This window comes from Chiloscyllium punctatum, chromosome 7 (assembly GCF_047496795.1).
Source record: "Chiloscyllium punctatum isolate Juve2018m chromosome 7, sChiPun1.3, whole genome shotgun sequence".
In the NCBI taxonomy this organism is placed as follows: Eukaryota; Metazoa; Chordata; class Chondrichthyes; order Orectolobiformes; family Hemiscylliidae; genus Chiloscyllium; species Chiloscyllium punctatum.
In genome coordinates this window covers 76264598-76288747 of record NC_092745.1, presented here as the reverse complement: position 1 = coordinate 76288747, position 24150 = coordinate 76264598, and the positions used below count along the sequence as shown (strand labels likewise).

The 24150-nt window shown below is 40.9% G+C and overlaps 1 protein-coding gene across 5 annotated transcripts in view; it reads right to left on the bottom strand.

The window, feature by feature from the left end:
- pde4ba (phosphodiesterase 4B, cAMP-specific a) overlaps nt 1-24150 on the bottom strand; it is a 629295-nt gene that overhangs the window by 53799 nt on the left and 551346 nt on the right. For 4 of the 5 annotated variants that reach the window (XM_072574073.1, XM_072574075.1, XM_072574076.1 and 1 more), the window contains one exon: nt 15572-15684. In XM_072574073.1, the coding sequence (XP_072430174.1) occupies nt 15572-15684 (113 nt within the window). The remainder of the gene's footprint in view (nt 1-15571; nt 15685-24150) is intronic. The other variant, XM_072574074.1, reaches the window with a different exon arrangement.

The following is a 24150-nucleotide window of genomic DNA, read 5'->3' as shown; positions in this document are numbered from 1 at the left end:
TAAGGTGGGGGGAGGGGAAATGAGGAAGCTGGAGAAATCTACATTCATCCACTGTGGTTGGAGGGTTCCTAGGTGGAAGACGAGGCGCTCTTCCTCCAGGTGTCACGTGGTCAGGGTCTGGTGATGGAGGAGGCCAAGGACCTGCATGTCCTTGGTGGAGTGGGAGGGGGAGTTAATGTGTTCAGCCACGGGGTGGTAGGGTTGGTTGGTGCAGGTCTCCCAGAGGTGTTCCCTGAAATGCTCCACAAGTAGGCGGCCTGTCTCCCCAATGTAGAAGAGACCACATCGGATGCAGCGGATACAGTAAATGATGTGTGTGGAGGTGCAGGTGAATTTGCGACAGATATGGAAGGATCCATTGGGGCCTTGGAGGGAAGAGGTGTGGGCACAAGTTTTACACTTCTTGCGGTTGCAGAGGAAGGTGCCGGGAGTGGAGGTAGGGTTGGTGGGGGGTGTGACCTGACAAGGGAGTCACGGAGGGAGTGGTCTCTCCGGAACACTGATAGGGGTGGGGAGGGAAATATATTCCTGGTGGTGGGGTGTGTTGTTTGGAGGTGACGGAAATGATGGAGGATGATACGATGTATCCGGAGGTTCGTGGGGTAGAAGGTGAGGACCAGTGGGGTTCTGTCCTGGTGGCGATTGGAGGGGCGGGGTTCAAGGGCGGAGGAGCGGGAAGTGGAGGAGATACGGTGGAGAGCATTGTCAACCACGTCGGAGGGGAAATTGCGGTCTTTGAAGAAGGAGGCCATTTTGGTTGTTTGGTAGTGGAATTGGTCCTCCTGGGAGCAGATGCGGTGGAAGCGAAGGAATTGGAAATATGGGATGGCGTTTTTACAGGGGGCAGGGTGGGAGGAGGTGTAATCTAGGTAGCTGTGGGAGTGGGTCGGTTTGTAGTAAACTGCTGTGTTTTTCCAGCATCACATTTTTCAACTCTGGTCTCCAGCATCTGCAGTCCTCACTTTCTCCTTAGATTTGAGGGTAGATGAGCACTTTGGTGACACTGATCACAATTCGGTTTGGTTCACTTTAGTGATGGAAAGGGATAGGTTATAATGCAGGGCAAGAGTTATAGCTGGGGAAAGGCAATTATGACATGATTAGGCAAGATTTAGGATTCATAGGATGGGTAAGGAAATTGCAGGGGATGGGCACAATTGAAATGTGGAGCTTATTCAAGGACCAGTTGTTGCGGGTCCTTGATAAGTATGTACCAGTCAGGTAGGGAGGAAATTGTCAAGCCTGGGAGCCGTGGTTCACTAAAGAAGTTGAAGCTCTTGTCAAGAGGAAAAAAATGGCTTATGTTAGGATGAAACGGGAGGGCTCAGTTAGGGTGCTTGAGAGTTACAAGTTAACCAGAAAGACTTAAAAGAGCCAGGAAGGGACTTAAGAGGTCATTGGTGGATGGGATCAAGGAAAAACCCTAAGGCCTTCTGTAGGTATATCAGCACTAAAAGAATGACTAGAGTAAGATTAAGACCAATCAAAGATAGTTGTGCGTGGAGTCAGAGGAGATGGGGGAAGAGCAAAATGAATATTTTTTTGTCAGTATTCACACTGGAAAAAGACAATGTTGTCAAGGAGAAGACTGAGATAGAGGCTACTAGATTACATGGGATCGAGGTTCACAAGGAGGAGATGTTAACAATTCTGGAAACTGCAAAAATAGGTATATCCCTGGGCTGGATGGAATTTATTCCTGGTTCTCTGGGAAGCCAGGGAGGAGACTGCCGAGCCTTTGGCTTTGATCTGTACATTGCCATTGTCTACAGGAATAGTGTTGTAAGACTGGAGGATAGCAAGTGTTGTTCCCTTTTCAGTAAGGGGAGTAGAGACAACCCTGCTAATTATAGACCAGTGAGACTTACTTTGGTTGTGGGTAAAGTGTTGGAAAGGGTTATAAGAGAGAGGATTTATCATTTTCGAGAAAGGAGTAAGTTGATAGGGATAGTCAACACTGTTTTGAGAAAGGTAGGTCTGCCTCACAAACCTTATTAAGCTCCCTGAGAAGGTGACCAAACAGGTGGATGAGTGTAAAACGATTGATGTGGTGTATATGGACTTCAGTAAGGCACTTGATAAGGTTTCCCACGATAGGCTATTGCACAAAATATGGAGGCATGGGACTGAGGGTAACTTAGCGGTTTGGATTAGAAATTGGCTAGCTGAAAGAAGACAGAGTGGTTGTTGATGGGAAATTTCATCCTGGAGTTCAGTTACTAGTGGTGTACCGCAAGGATCTGTTTTGGTTCCACTGCTGTTTATCATTTTTATAAATGACCTGGATGACAGTGTAGAAGGATGGGTTAGGAACTTTGTGGATGACTCCAAGGTTGGTAGAGTTGTGGATAGTGAAGAAAGAGATAGTGAAATGTTGATGTCTTTGAACAGATGATCTCAGTGAATGAAATTTGAGTCGAGGAAAGATTCAAGGATTCTGGATTTTCCAGTCAGATGAAAAGGCATCAATATTGTAAGAGTAATACAATTGTTAAGGGATAGAAAAAAGTGACTTAAAATATTAGTTTACATTAAACTAATTTAAATGCAGGATTAGAACAATTTAGAGATCAAACTAGAGATCGTTAATTTTAGGAGAGATATCATAGAATTCTTCTTCACATAAAGAAGGATCATGTGGAACAAAATTTTAGACAGAGTAGGGAAGGTACTAGTCCTGGAATTTTTTTAATGGATGCTACAATTGACAGCATATTAGGATTGCTTTAGATGGATAAATAGAGATAGGTTGAAAGACTTTCCCAGTATTATCTTGTGAAATGTAAGCCAGCTAATTGAGTATTTTGCCAGCATTTCAAGATGTGTTTTATTTTCATACTTCAGAAGTCCGTATACCAAAAATCTCACACCTAACGCTACATTTGGCACAAAAAAGCACATTATCTTCATCAAGCAACTTACCAACTGAACTTACTAGAGCCCAACTGTTCTGCATTGACACCTGCCCATTTTTATGTGCATTGAATTTATGATTTAATTTTGTTAATTTAATGATACTTGCATAAAACTAGTTTGGTTCATCTGTACTTAAAATTAAAATGAAGGGGAGGCAGGTAATACTGGAAAACCAAGGCACTACACGAGCATCATTTATAATTCATTGAGTGTATGAAAATAACGCCTTTGAATATATCAATAAAATTAAACATCCAGGCAGAACAAGCTAGTGCATAACATTACACTAAAACAAAGAACAGTGGACATTGAGAATCTGGTCATTGGAATCAAAATATTAACACTGATTTGTCTTCACAGATGATGGCAGATCTGTTGGGTTTCTCCATCTTTATGAGTTTTGTTAGTGTATAAAGCTATTTAACTGTCTGACGTTTTAATAGACAGTAATTTAAATGCATGACCTGCATTCATACATGTACCACCTCCTCCTCTCTCACTAGGTTCTCACAAATGCTGTGTCGAAAGCATTTCTGGTAAGTAGCATTCCTGTTTCAAACTTAAAAATAATTTTGTTCTACAGAAGATGACTTAAGTAAAATGTAATTGTAAGCATAGCTTCAAGAACATTTCTTCTCCATGAATATAACCTGTGTGTATGCAGTAATCAGGACACTGAGATAGCAAACAGTAACTGAAAATTCAACAAGGATGCAGAATGCAGCTAAGACCAGTCATAAAATGAACCAAAAACAAAATAGTGAACATTGAAAATCTGAACTATAAACTGAAAAAGCTGTAAATATATAGCAGCTACGGAGATGGAAACAGAGTTTCAGGTGCCCCAATTTTCCCCAATAAAAGGCATTGTGCCACAGATGCTCCCTACTTCAGGTCCCATGGATGAAATATGATATTTGCATGCATTATTGTGAACGATGCAGACATCCATCAGAAACATTAATAATTAAAAGCTTTAAAAAAGCTTTCTTCACATGGGGAAGCTGATGATATTGAGTGAGAAGCTGTATGTGTGTCAATAATATAGTTCAGTGAGAGAATATACTTTGAATGGCACAACTGTAAGACAAATGCACAGCACATACAAAACTGATGTGATTTGAATGTACGTGACAGTAAAGTTTACAACAGTCTTCCAACAAATTATCTAAATGCAAGTACATAACAGAGTCAGAACTGTGATGCTTTGGATGTATACATTATTGATAAAGGGCATGCATAAGGTGAGAGGGTCTGACTACAAAGTTAGCAAGGAACAGAGTCGGTTTACATGATGTTGCTATACCTTATCCAATGAGGTGTGCCAGTATATTTATCTTTCTGACTAAGCTAGTTTCAACAGATGAATGAGGTAAAATCAATGTGAAATATTGATAGTAAATTTTAATTTTGAAAAACATCTGATTCCCCTTTGTGCTCCATTTGGAATGTTAATAGCCATGGAGTTGGGGATAGAAGTTGTGGGCATGATGCAGAACCTCCCTTTTTGACCAGGGGATTCTTTCATTGGCCACCCATAGATGCACTCATTGTCAGTTTTCACCAATGGCTTTCCAGTGAATAAGGCAACTTGGGATTTTTTTTTTCCCCCATTTTCTCTATGCTCCACCACATTTCTCACCAGTGTACACACAACAATGGAAGGGTAAAATGCCACTTTAATAGTTAACTGAGCCCAAAAACAGAAATTCTATCCAGATTTCTCTACCTTCATGCAACATTATCACAGCTTATACAAATGATATCCTGGGCTAAATTTTCAGTTTAGTTCTTTAGCTGGAAAAGAAACTGACACTCAATTAGGCCGTGGTCAAGGCGATGCAAGCTGCACATAATCTTTGTGGTGTTTCTTCATCATGATGATTACAGTGAGTAACCCTGTATGAAATATATTACTGACTACCTTAATGCTGAGCAGGGGATCGGAGTGCATGCAAACAGAAACTGAAATGAGCTATGGATAGTCCACACTTTTCAAAGGTTGTTTGTCCTCCTTAAAGGCACAATGCATTCAGACTGCAGATGCTGGAGGGACTACTTCTGAATGAAAGCAAGTAAACTACTCATGGGACAGGAGGATGAAAAGAGGCCATGTTCTCTGATGTGATGCTGGAGGCTTCAGTCCAAATGATAGAAAAGGAGAGAGATGATATTTCTGGCAAGATCAGGGAGACCCTCAAGAAATATCCTGCAAAGAGAATAGGACTTTGTGGTCAGTGAATGCCCTAAAGACCTGGCTGAAGTGATATCACACAAGTGCTCAAGGCCTGCGAACCTATGTTCCAATAGCAGCTCCTATCCAATGCACCACCAACCTCACTATTCACAGTCAGAGTCATAGAGGTGTACAGCATGGAAACAGACCCTTCGGTCCAACACATCCATGCCGACCAGATATCCCAACCAAATCTAGTCCCAACTGCCAGCACCTGCCCCATATCCCTCCAAACCCTTCCTATTCATATACCCATCCAAATGCCTCTTAAATGTTGCAATTGTACCAGCCTCTGCCACATCCTCTGGCAACTCATTCCATACACGTACTATGCTCTGCGTGTAAAAGTTGCCCCTTAGGTCTCTTTTATATCTTTCCCCTCTCACCGTAAACCTATGCCCTCTAGTTCTGGACTCCCTGATTCCAGGGAAAAGACTTTGCCTATTTACCCTATCCATGCCTCTCAATTTTGTAAACCTCTATAAGGTCACCCCTTAGCCTCAGATACTCCAGGGAAAACAGCCCCAGCCTGTTCAGCCTCTCCCTATAGCTCAAATCCTCCAACTCTGGCAACATCCTTGTAAATCTTTTCTGAACCCTTTCAACTTTCACAACATCTTTCCGATAGGAAGGAGACCAGAATTGCACGCAATATTCCGACAGTGACCTAATCAATTTCCTGTACAGCCGCACCATGACCTCCCAACTCCTGTACTCAATACTCTGAACAATATAGGAAAGCATACCAAACACCTTCTTCACTATCCTATCTACCTGCGACTCCACTTTCAAGGAGCTATGAACCTGCACTCCAAGGTCTTTCTGTTCAGCAACACTCCCTAGGACTTTACCATTAAGTGTATAAGTCCTGCTAAGATTTTCTTTCCCAAAATGCAGCACCTCGCATTTATCTGAATTAAACTCCATCTGCCACTTCACAGCCCATTGGCCCATCTGGTCAAGATCCTGTTGTAATCTGAGGTAACCCTCTTTGCTGTCCACTAAACCTCCAATTTTGGTGTCATCTGCAAACTTACGAACTGTACCTCTTATGCTCGCATCCAAATCATTTATGTAAATGACAAAAAGTAGAGGAACCAGCACCGATCCTTGTGGCACTCCACTAGTCACAGGCCTCCAGTGTGAAAAACAACCCTCCTCCACGACCCTCTGTCTTCCATCTTTGAGCCAGTTCTGTATCCAAATGGCTAGTTCTCCCTGTATTCCATGAGATCTTACCTTGCTAATCAGTCTCCCATGGGGAACCATGTCAAACGCCTTACTGAAGTCCATATAGATCGTATCTACCACTCTGCCCTCATCAACCCTCTTTGTTACTTCCTCAAAAAACTCAATCAAGTTTGTGAGACATGATTTCCCACGCACAAAGCTACGTTGACTATCCCTAATCAGTCTTTGCCTTTCCAAACACACACACATCCTGTCCCTCAGGATTCCCTTCAACAACTTGCCCACCACCGACGTCAGTCTAACTGGTCTATAGCTCCCTGGCTTGTCCTTACAACTCTTCTTAAACAGTGGCACCACGTTAGCCAACCGCCAGTCTTTCAGCACCTCACCTGTGACTATTGATGATACAAATATCTCAGCAAGAGGCCCAGCAATCACTTCTCTAGCTTCTCACAGATTTCTAGGGTACACCTGATCAGGTCCTGGGGATTTATCCACCTTTACCCATTTCAAGATATCCAGCACTTCCTCCTCTGTAATCTGGACATTTTGCAAGATGTCATCATCTATTTCCCTACAGTCTATATCTTTCATATCCTTTTCCACAGTAAATACTGATTCAAAATACTCGTTTAGTATCTCCCCCATTTTCTGCAGCTCCACACAAAGGCCACCTTGCTGAACTTTGGGTGGTCTTTTCTCTCCCCAGTTACTCTTTTGTCCTTAATGTATTTGTAAAACCCTTTGGATTCGCCTTAATTCTATTTGCCAAAGCTATCTCGTGTCCCCTTTTTGCCCTCCTTATTTCCCTCTCTAGTATACTCCTACTTCCTTTATACTCCTCTAACGATTCACTTGATCTATCCTGTCTATACCTTACATATGCTTCCTTCTTTTTCTTAACCAAACCCTCAATTTCTTTAGTCATCCAGCATTCCCGATACCTACCAGCCTTTCCTTTCACCCTGAAAGGAATATGCTTTCTCTGGATTCTCGTTATCTCATTTCTGAAGGCTTCCCATTTTCCAGCCGTCCCTTTACTTGTGAACATCTGCCCCCAATCAGCTTTCGAAAGTTCTTGCGTAATACCGTCAAAATTGGCCTTTCTCCAATTTAGAACTTCAACTTTTAGATCTGGTCTATCCTTTTCCATCACTAGTTTCAATCTAATGGAATTATGATCGCCGGCCCCAAAGTGCTCCCCCACTGACACCTCAGTCACCTGCCCTGCCTTATTTCCCAAGGGTAGGTCAAGTTTTGCTCCTTCTCTAGTAGGTACATCCACATACTGAATCAGAAAATTGTCTTGTACACACTTAACAAATTCCTCTCCATCTCAACCTTTAACACTATGGCAGTCCCAGTCTATGTTTGGAAAGTTAAAATCCCCTACCATAACCACCCTATTATTCTTACAGATAGCTGAGGTCTCCTGACAAGTTTGTTTCTCAATTTCCCTCTGACTATTCGGGGGTCTATAATACAATCCCAATAACGTGATCATCCCTTTCTTATTTCTCAGTTCCACCCAAATAACTTCGCTGGATGTATTTCCAGGAATATCCTCCCTCAGCACAGCTGTAAACACAACACAACAACACACCACAACTCCCTCACCACAACACATACCTCATCAAAAATACTACTCCTCCTCCTCTCTTGCTTCACTTTCTATCCTTTCTGTCGCATTTGTATCCTGGAACATTAAGCTGCCAGTCCTGCCCATTCCTGAGCCATGTTTCTGTAATTGCTATGGTATCCCAGTCCCACGTTCCTAACCTGAGTTCATCTGCCTTCCCTTTTAGGCCCCTTGCATTGAAATAAATGCAGTTTAATTTATTAGTCCTACCTTGTCCCTGCTTGCCCTAACTGTTTGACTCACTTGTGTTCTCAATTGTACCAGTCTCAGATTGATCTTTTTCCTCACTATCTCCCTGGGTCCCACGCCTCACCTTACCAGTTTAAATCCTCCTGAGCAGCTGTAGCAAATTTCCCTGCCAGTATATTAGTCTCCTTCCAATTTAGGTGCAATCCATCCTCCATGTACAGGTCATTTCTACCCCAAAAGAGATTCCAATGATCCAAAAATGTGAATCCTTCTCCCATACACCAGCTCCTCAGCCGTACACTCATCTGCTCTATCCTTCTATTCTTGCCCTCACTAGCTCGTAGCACTGGGAGTAATCCAGATGTTACTACTCTTGAGGACCTCATTTTTAAATTCCTGCCTAACTCTCTGTAATCACCCTTCAGAATCTCAACCTTTTCCCTTCCTATGTCGTTGGTTCCAATGTGGACAATGACCTCTTGCTGGCCCCTTTTTCCCCGTGAGAACATTCTGCACCCTCTGAGACATCCTTGATCCTGGCACCATGAAAGCAACTCACCATTCTGCTTTTTCACTGCTGGCCATGGACCTCGGACTACAGAATCCCCAAACACAAATGGAAGCCGACATACACCTCATTGCATTAGAGCCAGTCTCAATACCAGAAACTTGGCAGTTCGTGCTACGTTCCCCTGAGAATCCATCACCTCCTACATTTTCCAAAACAGCGTACCTGTTTGTGACTGTATCTGAGACTTTACCCCCCTTCCTATAAACTGGCATCCATCACATACTGTTGCTGTTGCAAATTCCTCATTGCTTCTAACTGTCTCTCCAACTGATCCATTCGATCTGATAAGATTCGTAGCCGACAGCATTTATGGCAGATATAATCCGCAGTAACCCTTAAACTCTCTTTAAACTCCCACATCTGACAAGTAGCCATTTTTGCTCCTTCACAATCTACAGACCCAGAAAATAACACCATTTTATTCCTCTACAAAACACTGCCCCACGTTAAATTAATAGTTATGGCTTATATTTTAAGTTTAATCAAGAGACATATCTCCAAAAACATAATCAAGAAAGAACCCACTCTACTCACTACTGCAGCCTCTCTGTTGGACACACTTAAAACAATGATTAACTTATCTGATTCTGTGCTGTGAATTTCACCCAAACAGGTTCCTCCAAGATTAGTTGTGAATTTCACTGTTTGTTAATTTTCCCAGACGAACTCCGATGTCCAGCGATACATGAATTCGAACAGCAAAAACAGTAACTGTGCAGGTTCTCTCTCTCTCTCTCTCTCTCTCTCTCTCTCCCCCCCCTGCACTGTCCTCACCATGTGCTTCCTTTGTCTGTTCTTCTCCCTTTTAAACTGCTGTTGTTTTGACTTTCTTTTTCCAAAGTTCCAAAACAATGCAATAGCATAGGAGACAGTAATTGCTGCTCCTGGAATTTGAGGAAATCACCTCTAGCACCTAAAATACCTCAAAAAAGCAAGGAGCAGCTGTTACAGTTAGAAATTTTTCCCATCCTCCATCTCGGATTACCCAGCTCAATGCACTACAACCCTATTACTCAGGAGAAAGTGAGGACTGCAGATGCTGGAGATCAGAGCTTAAAAATGTGTTGCTGGAAAAGCGCAGGTGGTCAGGCAGCATCAGAGGAACAGGAGAATCGACGTTTCAGGCATAAGCCTGAAGAAGGGCTTATGCCTGAAAGGTCGATTCTCCTATTCCCTTGATGCTGCCTGACCTGCTGCGCTTTTCCAGCAACACATTTTTAAAACCCCATTACTCAGCAATCTGAACTCATACTTATCTTTAAGATGTTCAATTTCACCCTCACACACTTCCCATTGCTGCAAGCCTTACATATACACTTCATAGCTGAATGTATGTGAAAATGATGTCAGGCACATTCCTGACGAATGGATTATTCTCAAAGCGTTAACTCTCCTGCTCCTCGGATGCTGCTTGACCTGCTATGCTTTTCCAATGCCACCCTTTTCGATATTACCTTAATGCATAGTGATTCATAATGATAGCAATTCATAAACATTTTTTCCTTTGTGCAGGATAAAGTTGCACGTGATAGGAGGGAATTGTGAGAACCAGTGGAGGAGAGGCACTGCTGCATCTTCTGAGAACCATGGAGGTATGGACAATGCTCCACATTTAAGGGCCTGTTGCAATTGAGCTCAGATTGAGTGTTAACCCTGAATCTTATCAAATGTCAGTTCATCCTCAACCAATACCTCTCACAAAATGCAAGCTGCTGATAGTATGTCCACAAACATTCTGCTTTCTATGTAAAATCCCCTCCCTAATCTCAAACAACCCTTTCAACAGTTCAGTGCGGTTGCAAGAGACTCAAATTTCAATGGTACTAATTTCAGTTTTATGCAAAATTCTGTAGGATGGCTATTGTGGAAAATAGAACTTTGGCACACAGCTGCATTAAATAGGTTTTTGTTAAGTTCCGGAACTGTATCTTATCATATCAGGTCCAATAAAATTTAATGTGAAAATTAGATGCCTGCAATGGCAAGTGAGCCACTCCTCAAACAAAAAAAAAGTGACATACTTCTCCAAGCACTGAAAGATTTAACTTCACACCAGAATTGCCACTGGAGTGTCCAAGTTCAACTTACTGGATTCTTGCCCCCAGTCATATTGGCATATTTCCAGCTCATGGTATTAAACAGTGTAATTCTCTTGTATGTAAATGAAGCTACTAAGATACCTTGTCATGATGTCTGTCCTGTTAGTTCCAATATTGACTCTATATACCTTCTGATGATTGACATATACAGTCATAGAGTCACAGAGATATACAGCACGGAAACAGACCCTTTCGTCCAACTCATCCATGCTGACCAGATATCCTAACCTAATCTAGTCCTATTAAACAGTACTTGGCCCATATCCCTCTAAACCCTTCCTATTCATATACCCATCTAGATGTCTTTTAAATGCATCACTACCTGCTCTAGTAGATCATTCCATACATGCACCATCCTTGGTGTGAAAACATCGACCTTCTCATCATAAACATAGGCCCTTTCATTCTGGATCCCCCCCCCACCCAATCCCAGGGAAAAGACCTTGTCTATTTACCCTATCCATGCCCCTCATGATTTTATAAACCTCTACAAGGTCACCCCTCAGCCTCCAATGCTCCAAGGAAAATAGCCCCAGCCTATTTAGCCCCTTCCTATAGCTCAAATCCTCCAACCCTAGCAACATCCTTGTAAATCTTTTCTGAACCCTTTCAAGTTTCACAACATCCTTCCAATAGGAGGAAGACCAGAATTGCACATAATATTGTGTTTTAAGACATCCAGCTCCTCCTCCTCCTCCGTAATATGGACATTTTAAGGTGCAATTGTCGAAATGTCATGTGATATAATTCACTAAACAGGTATGATTAAGGAAAGGGCAATATAAAGTTGAACTACTGAATGCAAAGAATGTTTTCTAAACCAAAAAGGAAGTGCATTACCTGCATTGTATCAAAACATCTCATTGTTTTCCACTTACACTTGCATCATTATAGGGAAAATGACGCAGTTTTTCTGGGTGTTCTCACTTCACACCCAAAAAATATTTCACAACAGCAACTTATATTAATAATGCTAGCACTGTGTAACATTAGTTAGATATTTGGAATGAACTTCTAGCTTAACAATCTTACTTTAGTATTGGTTAACCATAGTAGCATTTAGTTGATTATCTGTATTCAATATTCTGAACTGGAGATTAGTAGTTGCATATGCCTACAGTCCGGATGTCTGAGCGTCTTTGCAATTCTCTGAAGGAGCCAGGAATGAGACAGGAAATGCGAGTCACTCTTTAAACAGATGCATGGTGTCTACTATCAGTCTGCAATGACGTCTTTTGGCTTCAGTGACACAATCAGGAACTTGGTAATGGTCTGGTCAGAGGAACAGTCAGTGTTTGTGCAATTGCAATCAATGCGCTCACATTTGGACTGCATTTTCCACCCCACATTGTTTCACTGACTGGTCTTCCTTTCATAGTTATTAGGAATCCAGGCATCCTGTTTTTGAATACAGTCATGACTACCTTTAACCTTTATTTCAACACACAAATATTATTCTGATTTTACCCCCAGACTGTCCCATTCTAACTAAAGTTAAACATTTAATGGTGCACAATCTTTACACATGAAAATTGTTGGGATATAACTTTTGTGTGGGGAAGGCCAAGCAGCATGTATGATTTTTATGTAAGTGATGTAGTTAACCACATTAATATGACATACCAATAGATTTTGAACACTTATGAACAAATAAAATGTAAAATAATTTTTCCTTAGAATGTACAACGTTCAGTCTTCCTTCCCCTTTATGACTCCCACAGGATTGCAACACCTTTTTTTCTGAACAGGAACTGTTCAAGCTAAGAAAAGAAGGATGTTCAATTTAAAAACTCATGGAAACATTTCTCATCAAAACAAAATGCAGTCCAACGCAGTACAAAATGTCCACATTGCTGTACCTGTTATACGTACCTTTTCTGTCTTATTGTAGAACTTTAAAGCACCAAACCTTTCCAGTTCACATCAAACCAGCATATTATATACCAAAATACAGCTGAACTATTTGAACGACTGAGTGAATTACCAACTAATTAAATATATAAATTTAGATGTCAGTACAGGAGATATGGTGTTGTGAAGACCAGTATGAAATCAGGAAGCTTTATTTGTGGTAAGTGTACATAAGTCAAAGAACTTTGGTTCAAAGTTGACCTCAACACCGAGGCATAGAGATTGTAAAGTAACAAGGAGTGACAGAAATACAGTGACATTTTGACTCAGAACCCACTCATATTCACGTGGTTGGGCATGGTTTAATATTTAGCAGTCAGGGAAAGCAGGGTGTGGCTGCAATTCAGTTAGGTAAGGGGATCTCACCTGTAGAAAGTCTTAGCTTTTGCCATTATCCAATGTGTATGGGATACTTAACTACTAGTGTGAATCAAAACCATACTGGTGCAGCCTTAACCAGAAGTCCTTAAAATAGTGATAGTTACCCTCTGTCAGGGGTTAAGTATGTCTCCACGAGGCTAGAGAAGGGTGCAGAGGATCCTTTAGACACAATTCATACATGAATAAAGGGCACAGATAAAACTATGAATGGAATTCTGTTGTGTGAGCTTAGGAAGCTAAGATATGATACACAAAACAAAACCTCAAAAGGAAATTATTTCTGGAAAGAACCTGAGTGACGTACAATATGGAATAGGTCAAATAGATTTGAAGTTTAAATAAATGCTGGAGAAATTAATCAAGTCTGGCAGCATCTGTGGAAAGAAAAAGAGTTACTATTTCGAGTCTGATACGATTTTCTGCAAAGCCATTGTGAAAAGTCATATCAAACTCAAAACATTAACTCTTGTTTCTTTCTTCACAGATGCTGTCAGCCATGCTGAGTTTCTCCAACATGTCCAGTGTTTGTTTCAGATTTAAAGCATCCACAATAGTTAAACCTAAATCATAGAATCCTTACAGTATGGAAGCAGGCCACTCGGCCAATTGAGTCCACGTCAACCTTCCAAAGAGCATCACACACACACACACACACACACACACACACTACCCTAACTTTCCAATGGCAAATCCACTTAGCTTGCATATCTTTGAACTGTGGGAGGAAACCAGTGCACCTGGAGGAAAACACCACACAGACACAGGGAAAATGTGCAAACTCCACACAGTCACCTGAGGGTGGAATTGAATTTGTGTCCTTGGCACTGTGAGACATTAGCGCAAACCACTGAGCCACCATACTTCCTGAATGCATGACTAAAAGTGGTTGGGGGATGTGGGGAGGGGGGAGAAATTTCAGATCATGGGATATTGGCAAAATAACTGGGAAAGAAGGATTTGCTCCATGGGGATGGACTGCTCTTAAATTGCTTAAATCAGTGTTTTGATGAATGAATAACTAAGGTGATAGTTAGGACAATAAACGAAGGAGTAAATATAGTCCAAATAAGGAGGAATTCATAAAATCTGAAGAGGAAAGTTGAACTTTAGATTAAAATAGCCATTTGGGTGAAATCCATATTGTTAATTCCTACACATCTTCCATCTGCAGCATCTTTGTTTAGAACTCAGATATAACTGAATATATCTGAATTTTTTACTGTTTTTCTCTAACATGGGTCTTAATCACTAATGCCCTCTTACCATTATGAAGTATAAATTGACTATAATGACAGGATGGAGAAAGAGTGAAATAATCCAGTTTAGAAGATTGAAAAAAGAAAGCTATTTTAAAAGGTCAGAGCCTAGTGCGGAGTGACTTGTGTGGTCTTTGTACATAAATCACAAAGTTAACATACTGATATAACACATTATTTGGTCTCACTAAAATAAATGCTGAGAGGATTTTGCTTTCCCCCTGGATGGAGAATCTTGCCTTATAAGGGCTTAGCAATTGAGGCAAGGAGAAAATTCTTTACACACAGCATGGAGAGATTTGAAATTTTCCACCCAGTGACAATGCAATGTTGCATAGGTCAGAAAAATGGAATTCATGAAGAAGCTCAGACATTAATTTACTGAATGATGAAGCAGGTGTGAAAGGGCCCATGAAGGGCTGTTCTTATGTTTTAAACTACATCCCCTAAACCCCTGAACATTTATCCTGATGTGAATAGCCACTGAATTTTTGCTAGTAATCTTTACACTTTGTCACCTATTTAATCTGTACAAGCATTTAATCTACTTTTCCATAACCTTATGCATTCAGTTGAACTGTAGCTGCATTTTTGACTATTATCTTTGATTTGTTGCTGTATAATCAACTGAAGTGCCATAACATTAAATGGCATTTCAAAGTAGCTACACTTATTCATCTGTCTCTTAGGGTGACAGGCAATTTAAAAACAGCATTGCACGAGGATTATAAAACATGGTTTCTTTATTCTACTAGTAATAAATCTTTATAGATAGTAACAATAAAGTTAACTCACAGGAATTAAGTATTTATAATAGACATTTGTTCAATCTTTCCAATCCATCAGGATACTGCTATGGAGCGTAACTCCGGAACTCTCATCAGCCAGGTAACAGAGATCAGTACGTGGAACTTTTAGAAATTTCCAGTCAATCGCCCAGAAATTTCCTTTTTAGCAGTTCTTTGATTTGGTTTTAGATTCACACATGAAGATTTTCACATAAAATCTGTATTAAGCGTCTATAAAAAAAGTGATCAACGAAAATGTAACCTATGCAAAATATAAACTAACCAGGACGTAAATAACAAAAAAGTTTAAACTGCCTTTTTCTGAACACATTGCAGTCGGGCAATTTTGCATTCTTTACATTGCAAGCATGATCACATAGAAATAATTTCTTACCTTGTTGGAAGCCATCTCACTGACTGACCGGTAGGTCTGTATTGTCTCAAGTTGGTCCAAACACCAATCTAATTCTTCCAGAGTCTCCATGGCTAACTTTTGGTAGGATTCTTCTGTAAACAAGCACATAGGCATGTAGTCAGGGTTCAGCTGCTGCACAGTGTCCATATCGATATTAGTTGAGCAGCCCAAAGTCAGAGCACAGTGTTCCTTCATCACGCGTCCCCGGCTCGCTCTCTGGTTGCTGAATTAACGATATGTTGCTGTGTTCGTTGATTCAGGATGTCAGCAATTCATCAATCAAAATCTTTCTTCTAAATGCGACAGGGGAGCTACGAAATGATACCACAGAGTTCCCTACTGCTTGTCTTGCTCGGTGGTGGTTTCCCAAAGAAGACGTCACATTTACAACATAAAATTAGTCAGAGCGTTGTTTACTTTTGGAGTGAAACTATGGCCAGCAATTTTCGTTACGGTGTAATTACTTTTTGAGAAAAGTTTGTCAGCTTCACTTTAACATATAACTGTTTCGAGGAAAACTACTTTTAAGAGGTCTAACAAACTAGGCAAAAATGCATTTCGAGACACCAAATCAGCTCGCCACTTGTGTGACGGATTTTCCACAATTTCATGAGTAGAATAGTACGATCCTTAGATAAATTCACACAAGGGAGTCCCCCCTTCTCAGTGAGTGCCAAATTAAGTTTTTTTTCATTAATGTGTTTGTAGTTATACAAAGTTTAACTGAACGGAAATGGCAAAAAACTTCGGGACCCAGCCAAAATCAGGCAGAAACCCTGGACTGGATTTTCACACCACAAGATAGCAATCCATTCAACCAGTCAATAAAAATACACTGCAAAATCACAACGAATTCTAGGATTAGGGTAATCTAAACTTGATACAACAGACACTTATTTAAACTATCCAAGGTTTGAATACAAGTCAAAGTGGGGTCATTATTGCAATAGGACAGTAGCAGGATTTAAAGAAACAAACATTTCTAGAACCCGGAAAACAATCTCCATTGTAGTTGATTCAATAACACAATAAATTATGAAGAAGTGTTCATTGTAAGTTCAAAAATAAAACACTACAGATGCTGGAAATCTGAAATAAGAACAGAAAATGCTACAGAAACAATGCAAGTTAAGAAGCATCTATGGAGACAAAAACAAAGTTAAGGATTTACGTCCACATTTAAATTTGAAACCCTACTATACTCCAAGATGTACAGCAGAAATTCACCAAGGCTTCTTATACACACTGCCATCTGGTTGGATAAGGGTAACAAATACATGGCAACAGTAATACCTGAAAGTTTCCTGCTGAGCCATTTACCTTCCTAACTTTGAAATATATGGCTGTTTCTTCAGTGTCTCATGGTCAAAATTCTGGAACTTAAGAGTCAGAAATGTACAGTATGGAAACAGACCCTTTGGTCCAACCCGTCCATGCCGATCAGATATCCCAACCCAATCTAGTCCCACCTGTCAGCACCCGGCCCGTATCCCTCCAAACCCTTCCTATTCACATACCCATCCAAATGCCTCTTAAATGTTGCAATTGTACCAGCCTCCACCACACCCTCTGGCAGCTCATTCCATACAGGTACCACCCTCTGCGTGAAAAAGTTGCCCCTTAGTTCTCTTTTATATCTTTCACCCCTCACTCTAAACCTATGCCCTCTAGTTCTGGACTCCCCCACCCCAGGGAAAGGACTTTGTCTATTTATCCTATCCATGCCCCTCATAATTCTGTAAACCTCTATAAGGTCACCCCTCATCCTCCGACACTCCAGGGAAAACAGCTCCAGCCTGTTCAGCCTCTTCCTACAGCTCAATCCCTCCAACCCTGACAACATGCTTGTAAATCTTTTCTGAACTTTTTCAAGTTTCACTTCACAACATCTTTCCAATAAGAAGGAGACCAGAATTGCATGTAATATTCCAACAGTTGCCTAACCAATGTCCTGTACAGCCGCAACATGACCTCCCAACTTCTACACTCAATACTCATACCAAACACCACCTTCACTATCCTATCTACCTGCGACTCCACTGTCAAGGAGATATGAACCCTACTTCAAGGTCTCTTTGTTTAGCAACACTCCCTAGGACCTTACCATTAAGTGTAGAAGTCCTGCTAAGATTTGCTTCCCAAAATGCAGCACCTCACATTTATCTGAATTAAACTCCATCTGCCACTTCTCAGCCCATTGGCCTATCTGATCAAGATCCTGTTGTAATCTGAGGGTAACCCTGTTCGCTGTCCACTACACCTCCAATTTTCATGTCATTTGCAAATTTACTAACTATACTTCTTATGCTCGCACCCAAATCAATTATATAAATGACAAAAAGTAGTGGACCCAGCACTGATCCTTGTGGCACTCCACTGGTCACAGGCATCCAGTCTGGGGAACAACCCTCCACCACCACCCTCTGTCTTCTACCTTTGAGCCAGTTCTCTATCCAAATCGCTAGTTCGCCCTGTAGTCCATGAGATCTAACCTTGCTAATCAGTCTCCCATGGGGAACCTTGTCGAATGCCTTACTGAAGTCCATATAGATCAAATCTACCACTCTAGCCTCATCAATCCGCTGTTACATTTTCAAAATACTCAATCAAGTTTGTGAGACATGATTTCTCACACACAAAGCCATGTTGACTATTCCTAATCAGTCCTTGCCTTTCCAAATACATATGTATCCTGTCTCTCAGGATTCCTTCCAATAACTTTCCAAACACTGATGTCAGGCTCACTGGTATATAGTTCCCTGGCTTATCCTTATCACCCCTTTTAAAGAATGGCACCATGTTAGCCAACCTCCAGTCTTCTGGCACATCACCTGTGACTATCGATGATACAAATATCTCAGTAAGAGGCCCAGCAATCATTTCCCTAGCTTCCTAGAGTTCTAGTGTACACCTGGGGATTTATTCACTTTTGTGCATTTCAAGACATCCAGCACTTCCTCCTCTGTAATATGGACATTTTTCAAGATGTCACCATTTAGTTTCCTACATTCTATATCTTCCATGTCTCTTTCCACAGTAAATACTGATGAAAAATACTTGTTTAGTATCTCCCCCATTGTGTGCGGCTTCACAGAAAGGTTGTTTTGCTGATCTTCGAGGGGCCCTATTCTCTCCCTAGTTACCTGTTAGTCCTTAATGTATTTGTAAAAACCCTTTGGATTCTCCTTAACTCTTTGCCAAAGCTATCTCATGTCACCTTTTTGCCCTCCTGATTTCCCTCCTAAGTATACTCCTACTTCCTCTCTACTCTTCTAAGGATTTACTCGATCTATCCTGTTTATACCTTACATATGCTTCCTGCTTTTTCTTAACCAAACCCTCAATTTCTTTCGTCATCCAGCATTCGCTATACCTACCAGCCTTCCCTTTCACAACAGGACTGTACTTTCTCTCTATTCTCTTTATCTCATTTCTGAAGGCTTCCCATTTTCCAGCCGTCCCTTTACCTGCGAACATCTGCCTCCAACCAGCTTTTGAAAGTTCTTGCGTAATACCGTCAAAATTGGCCTTTCTCCAATTTAGAACTTCAACTTTTAGATCTGGTCTATCCTTTTCCATCACTAGTTTCAATCTAATGGAATTATGGTCGCTGGCCCCAAAGTGCTCCCCCACTGACACCTCAGTCACCTGCCCTGCCTTATTTCCCAAGAGTAGGTCAAGTTTTGCACCTTTTCTAGTAGGTACATCCACATACTGAATCAGAAAATTGCCTTGTACACACTTAAATTCCTCTCCATCTAAACCTTTAACACTATGGCAGTCCCAGTCGATGTTTGGAAAGTTAAAATCCCCTACCATAACCACTCTATTATTCTTACAGATAGCTGAGATCTTCTTACAAATTTGTTTCTCAATTTCCCTCTCGCTATTAGGGGGTCTGTAATATTACCTCAATAATGTGATCATCCCTTTCTCATTTCTCAGTTCCACTCAAATAACTTCCCTGGATTTCCAGAAATATCCTCCCTCAGCACAGCTGTAATGCTATCCCTTTTCAAAAATGCCACTCCCCCTCCTTTCTTGCCTCCCTTTCTATCCTTCCTGTAGCATCTGTATCCTGGAACATTAAGCTGCCAGTCCTGCCCATTCCTGAGCCATGTTTCTGTAATTGCTATGATATCCCAGTCCCATGTGCCTAACCACGTCCCAAGTTTATCTGCCCTCCCTGTTAGGCACCTTAAATTGAAAGAAATGCAGTTTAATTTATTAGTTCTACCTTGTCTCTGCCTGCCCTGACTGTTTGACTCGCTTCTGTTCTCAACTGGAGCAGTCTCAGATTGATCCTTTTCCTCACTATCTCCCTGGGTCTCACCACCCCCCCCATCCCATCTTACTAGTTTATATCCTCCTGAGCATCTCTAGCAAATCTCCCTGCCTGTATATTAGTCCCCTTCCAATTTAGGTGCAATCCGTCCTTCTTGTACAGATCACTTCTACCCCAAAACAGCTTCGAATGATCCAAAAATGTGAATCTTTCTCCCATACCCCAGCTCCTCAGCCATGCATTCATCTGCTCTATCCTCCAATTCCTGTGCTCCTAATGGAAATGTGGGTCTATCTATAGCAAATGGACTGCAGCTGTTCATGAAGCAAAATGCCTATGGTGCTGTGGTACCAAATTTGGCCAGTCAAATAGAGCGTACAAAAAGGACTCCAATACTAAGTGAATTGTGGTTAGAGGGATAGACACTGATCTCCGAACAAAGAAGCCCAGTTGCAAAGACTATATCACTTACCTGAAGTCAGGGTTTAAAAATATCGAAGTCAGGGTTTAAAAATAACTCCATCATGCAGGGAGGTGATGTGGGAAATTGAAACCAAAACATGTGACAGAAATTGATACAGTGTACAAACAGGAGAGTGCAATAGCACATAGAGTCAGATTGGAGAAAAAAGTTAAATTACTACATTAAAGTCTAAATGGATGTAGCAATGATAATGAAATGGGATAAATTGACTGCACAAACTGAAATAATGGGAGCTGACATGGGAGAGACACGGTTGCAAAATGACCAAAGTTGGAAACTGAATTAACAAGAGTATTTGATATTTTGTACAAATAGGGTGAAAGAAAAAGGAATTGCAGCAACTATTTGAATTAAGAATGTATTTTGTGCAGGAGTAAGAAATTACTTGACTGGGAAGATCAAGATATAGAATTGATTAACTGGAAATGAGAACTAGCAAAGGAAAGAAGTCAAAGAGTCACAGAGATGTAGAGCACAGAAGCAGACCGTACATTCCAACTCGTACATGCCGATCAGATATCCCAATTCAATCTCATCCCACCTGTCAGCACCTGGCCCATATCCCCCCCCCCAAATCCTTCCTATTCATATATCCATCCAGAAGCCTTTTAAATGTTGCAATTGTACTAGCGTCCGCCACTTCCTCTGGCAGCTCGTTCCATACACGCACCACCCTCTGCGTGAAAAAAATTGCCCCTTAGGTCTCTTTTATATCTTTCTCCTCTCACCCTAAAACTATGCCCTCTAATTCTGGTCTCCCCCACCACAGGCAAAAGACATTGTCTATTTATCCTATCCATGCCCCTCATAATTTTATAAACCTCTATAAGGTCATCCCTCAGCCTCCGATGCTCCAGAGAAAAAAAAAGCCCCAGCCTATTCAACCTCTCCCAAGAGCTCAAATCCTCCAAACCTGGCAACATCCTTGGAAATCTTTTCTGAACCCTGTTAAGTTTCACAACATCGTTCTGATAGGAAGGAGACCAGAATTGCATGCAATATTCCAACAGTTGCCAAGCCAATTTCCTGTACAGCCGCAACATGACCTCCCAACTCCTGTGCTCAATAAGTCACTAGAAGTTGTTTATAAGTCGCTTAACAGTAGCTACACTGCAAAACAACGTGCAAATCAATAAATAATATTGTTTGTCCTAATGGATATGCAATGATTTTGGGTGATTTTAATCTTTTTGTTGATCAGAGGATGAATTTGAGGGTGAATTTGTGGATGTACTTGGAGCACTTCTTTAGACAATATATTTGGAAGGAACAGAGGGCATTTTGGCTATGTTTGCCGATGATACAAATGTAGGTGGAAGGACAGGTAGCACTGGAGAGGCGGGGGGGGGGGGGGGGGGGGGGGGGGGGTGAAGCTTCTCCATGCTTCAGGCTCTCTCCCCACCCCCACCCTCCTCTAGCTTATCTCTCCATGCTTCAGGCTCACTGCCTTTAATCCTGATGAAGGGCTTTTGCCTGAAACATCGATTTCGCTGCTCGTTGGATGCTGCCTGAACTGCTGTGCTCTTCCAGCACCACTAATCCACATTTAGGATACTGAGTGTAATTTTGGGCCCCATTCCTCAGAAAGGATGTATCAGTCCAGAGGAGAATGATCCCAGGAATGAAAGGCTTAACATATGTGGAATGTTTGAGGACTCTAGTTCTATAGTCTATGGAGTTTATAGGGATGAGGGGGTATTTAATTGAAATTTACAGAATATTGAAAGGCCTGGATAGAGTGGACATTGGGAAAATGTTTCCATTAGTAGGAGAGATTAGGACCCAAGGGCACAGCCTTAGAGTAAAGGGAAGATCCTTTAGAACAGAAATAAGAATAAATTTCTTCAGCCAGAGAGTGGTGAATACATGGACTTCACTGCCACAGAAGGCTGTGGTGGCCAGGTCATTGAGTATATTTAAGACAAATATAGATTGGCTCTTGATTGTTAATGGGATCAACATTTCAGGGAGAAGTTGGGAGAATGGGGTTGAAAACTTGTTTGAATGGTGGAGCAGATGCAATGGGCCTAATTTCTGTTATGTCTTATGGTCTTCTGACCCAGCTACACAGCCAGCTAATTTACACCTGGAAGTGAGTAATGAAACAGGATTTATAAAGATCTTAGAATAAATGATCCTCAAGTAAATAATGATCATAGCACAATAGAATTTCACATTCAATTTGAGGGTAAGAAATGTGCAGCCGAAACTTGTGTCTTGAACTTAAATGAAGATAATTACAAAGGAATGACGACAAATTTGGCTACAAAGGACTGTCAAAGTAGTTTAAAAAATGCAAAGGAAAGCAGTGACAAACACTTGAGAAGATATTCTATCACATAAAAATATATTCTGTCAAGAAAAAAAGACTATGAGAAAGATTCTGTATTCATATCTAAATGCAGAAATTAAGGAAAGCACCAAATTTGAAGAACAGACATACAATGCTAAAAAAAAAACTGGTGATAGATTAGCGAAATTTTATAAACTGGCAGAAGATTATCAAATTATCAAGAATGCAAAACTTGACCAGATATTTATGTTTTAGTTTCTTTAACTCAAAATAAAACAGTTGTGAAATAAGAGTTGGTGAAATCATGGTAAACATTTCAATTTGGAGAACTGCCCATGTAACATCACATTGTCATTGAATGTCAGTTCAGATATCAAAATGAAACCTATTGAGGTGTCAGGTTGCAATTTCTAGCAGTTCTCAGAGCAGATGAAAAGCTTCTGTTGAGAAAGATGGGGATATAAAGTCAGGAACTCTTCCAGGTACAGATCTTTTCTGTTCCAAGGAAATGTTGGGGAGTAGAAATATATTCGCCACAGAAAAGGACAATTTTGCTTGAGCTGTCTTAACTACTGAAAGGGTTTGGATACTGGAATCTTTGGAATTGTGTGTTCGCTGGATAATCACGACCTGAGGAAAAGAGGAATGTAATAAACATATCTAGAATTGGAGGAACTGGTGTTGGACTCGGGTGGACAAAGTTAAAAAGCTCACAACACCAGGTTATAGGCCAGCAGGTTTATTTGGAAGTATGAGCTTTCAAAGCACTGCTTCTTCATCAGGTGTTGTGAAGCTGCACCATAAGGCACAGAATTTATAACAAAAGATTACAGTAATACAATGATACATTGAACAAACCTAGATTGTTAAGCCTTTCATCTTTTAGAATGTATTTGTTGGTTTCAGACCCTCTCATATGCACACACATATATCTCCCACATCCATGCATGCATCCTCTCACAGGGTTATGCCCCATCACACTGACACATGCAAGCATACACTCTCTCACTTGCACTCACACACACTCTCTCTCCTGCACACGCACACACATATAAGTTTATGGGGTGAACTTGTATTTACACAATTCTATTTGCAGATAAATTCTATTTTGCTCAAAAAATGCAGAACTTGAAAGCAATCAATGCAGGCATTGAATCCATATACTGTAATATTTGTAAATTCCACTTTGGAAATAGAACCAGTCTGACTCAAGAATGGCCTGACTCACAGCATTAAGGCATTGTCTGAGCTGAGATGTCACCTTTTGTTTTAAAACCTTAAATTATCTTGAGAATGTGACATAAAAGTAGTTCTGGGATTTACATATTAAAGAACCAAAACCAGCAAATCCATTCTAAGAGATGAAAAGCTGCTATAAACTCAGTGTCTTATCATCCTGCTTCACAACCACCTGAGGAAGAAGCAGCGCTTTGAAAGCTAGTATTTCCAAGTAAACCTGTTGGATTGTAACCTTGAGTGTGATTTTTAACTTCATA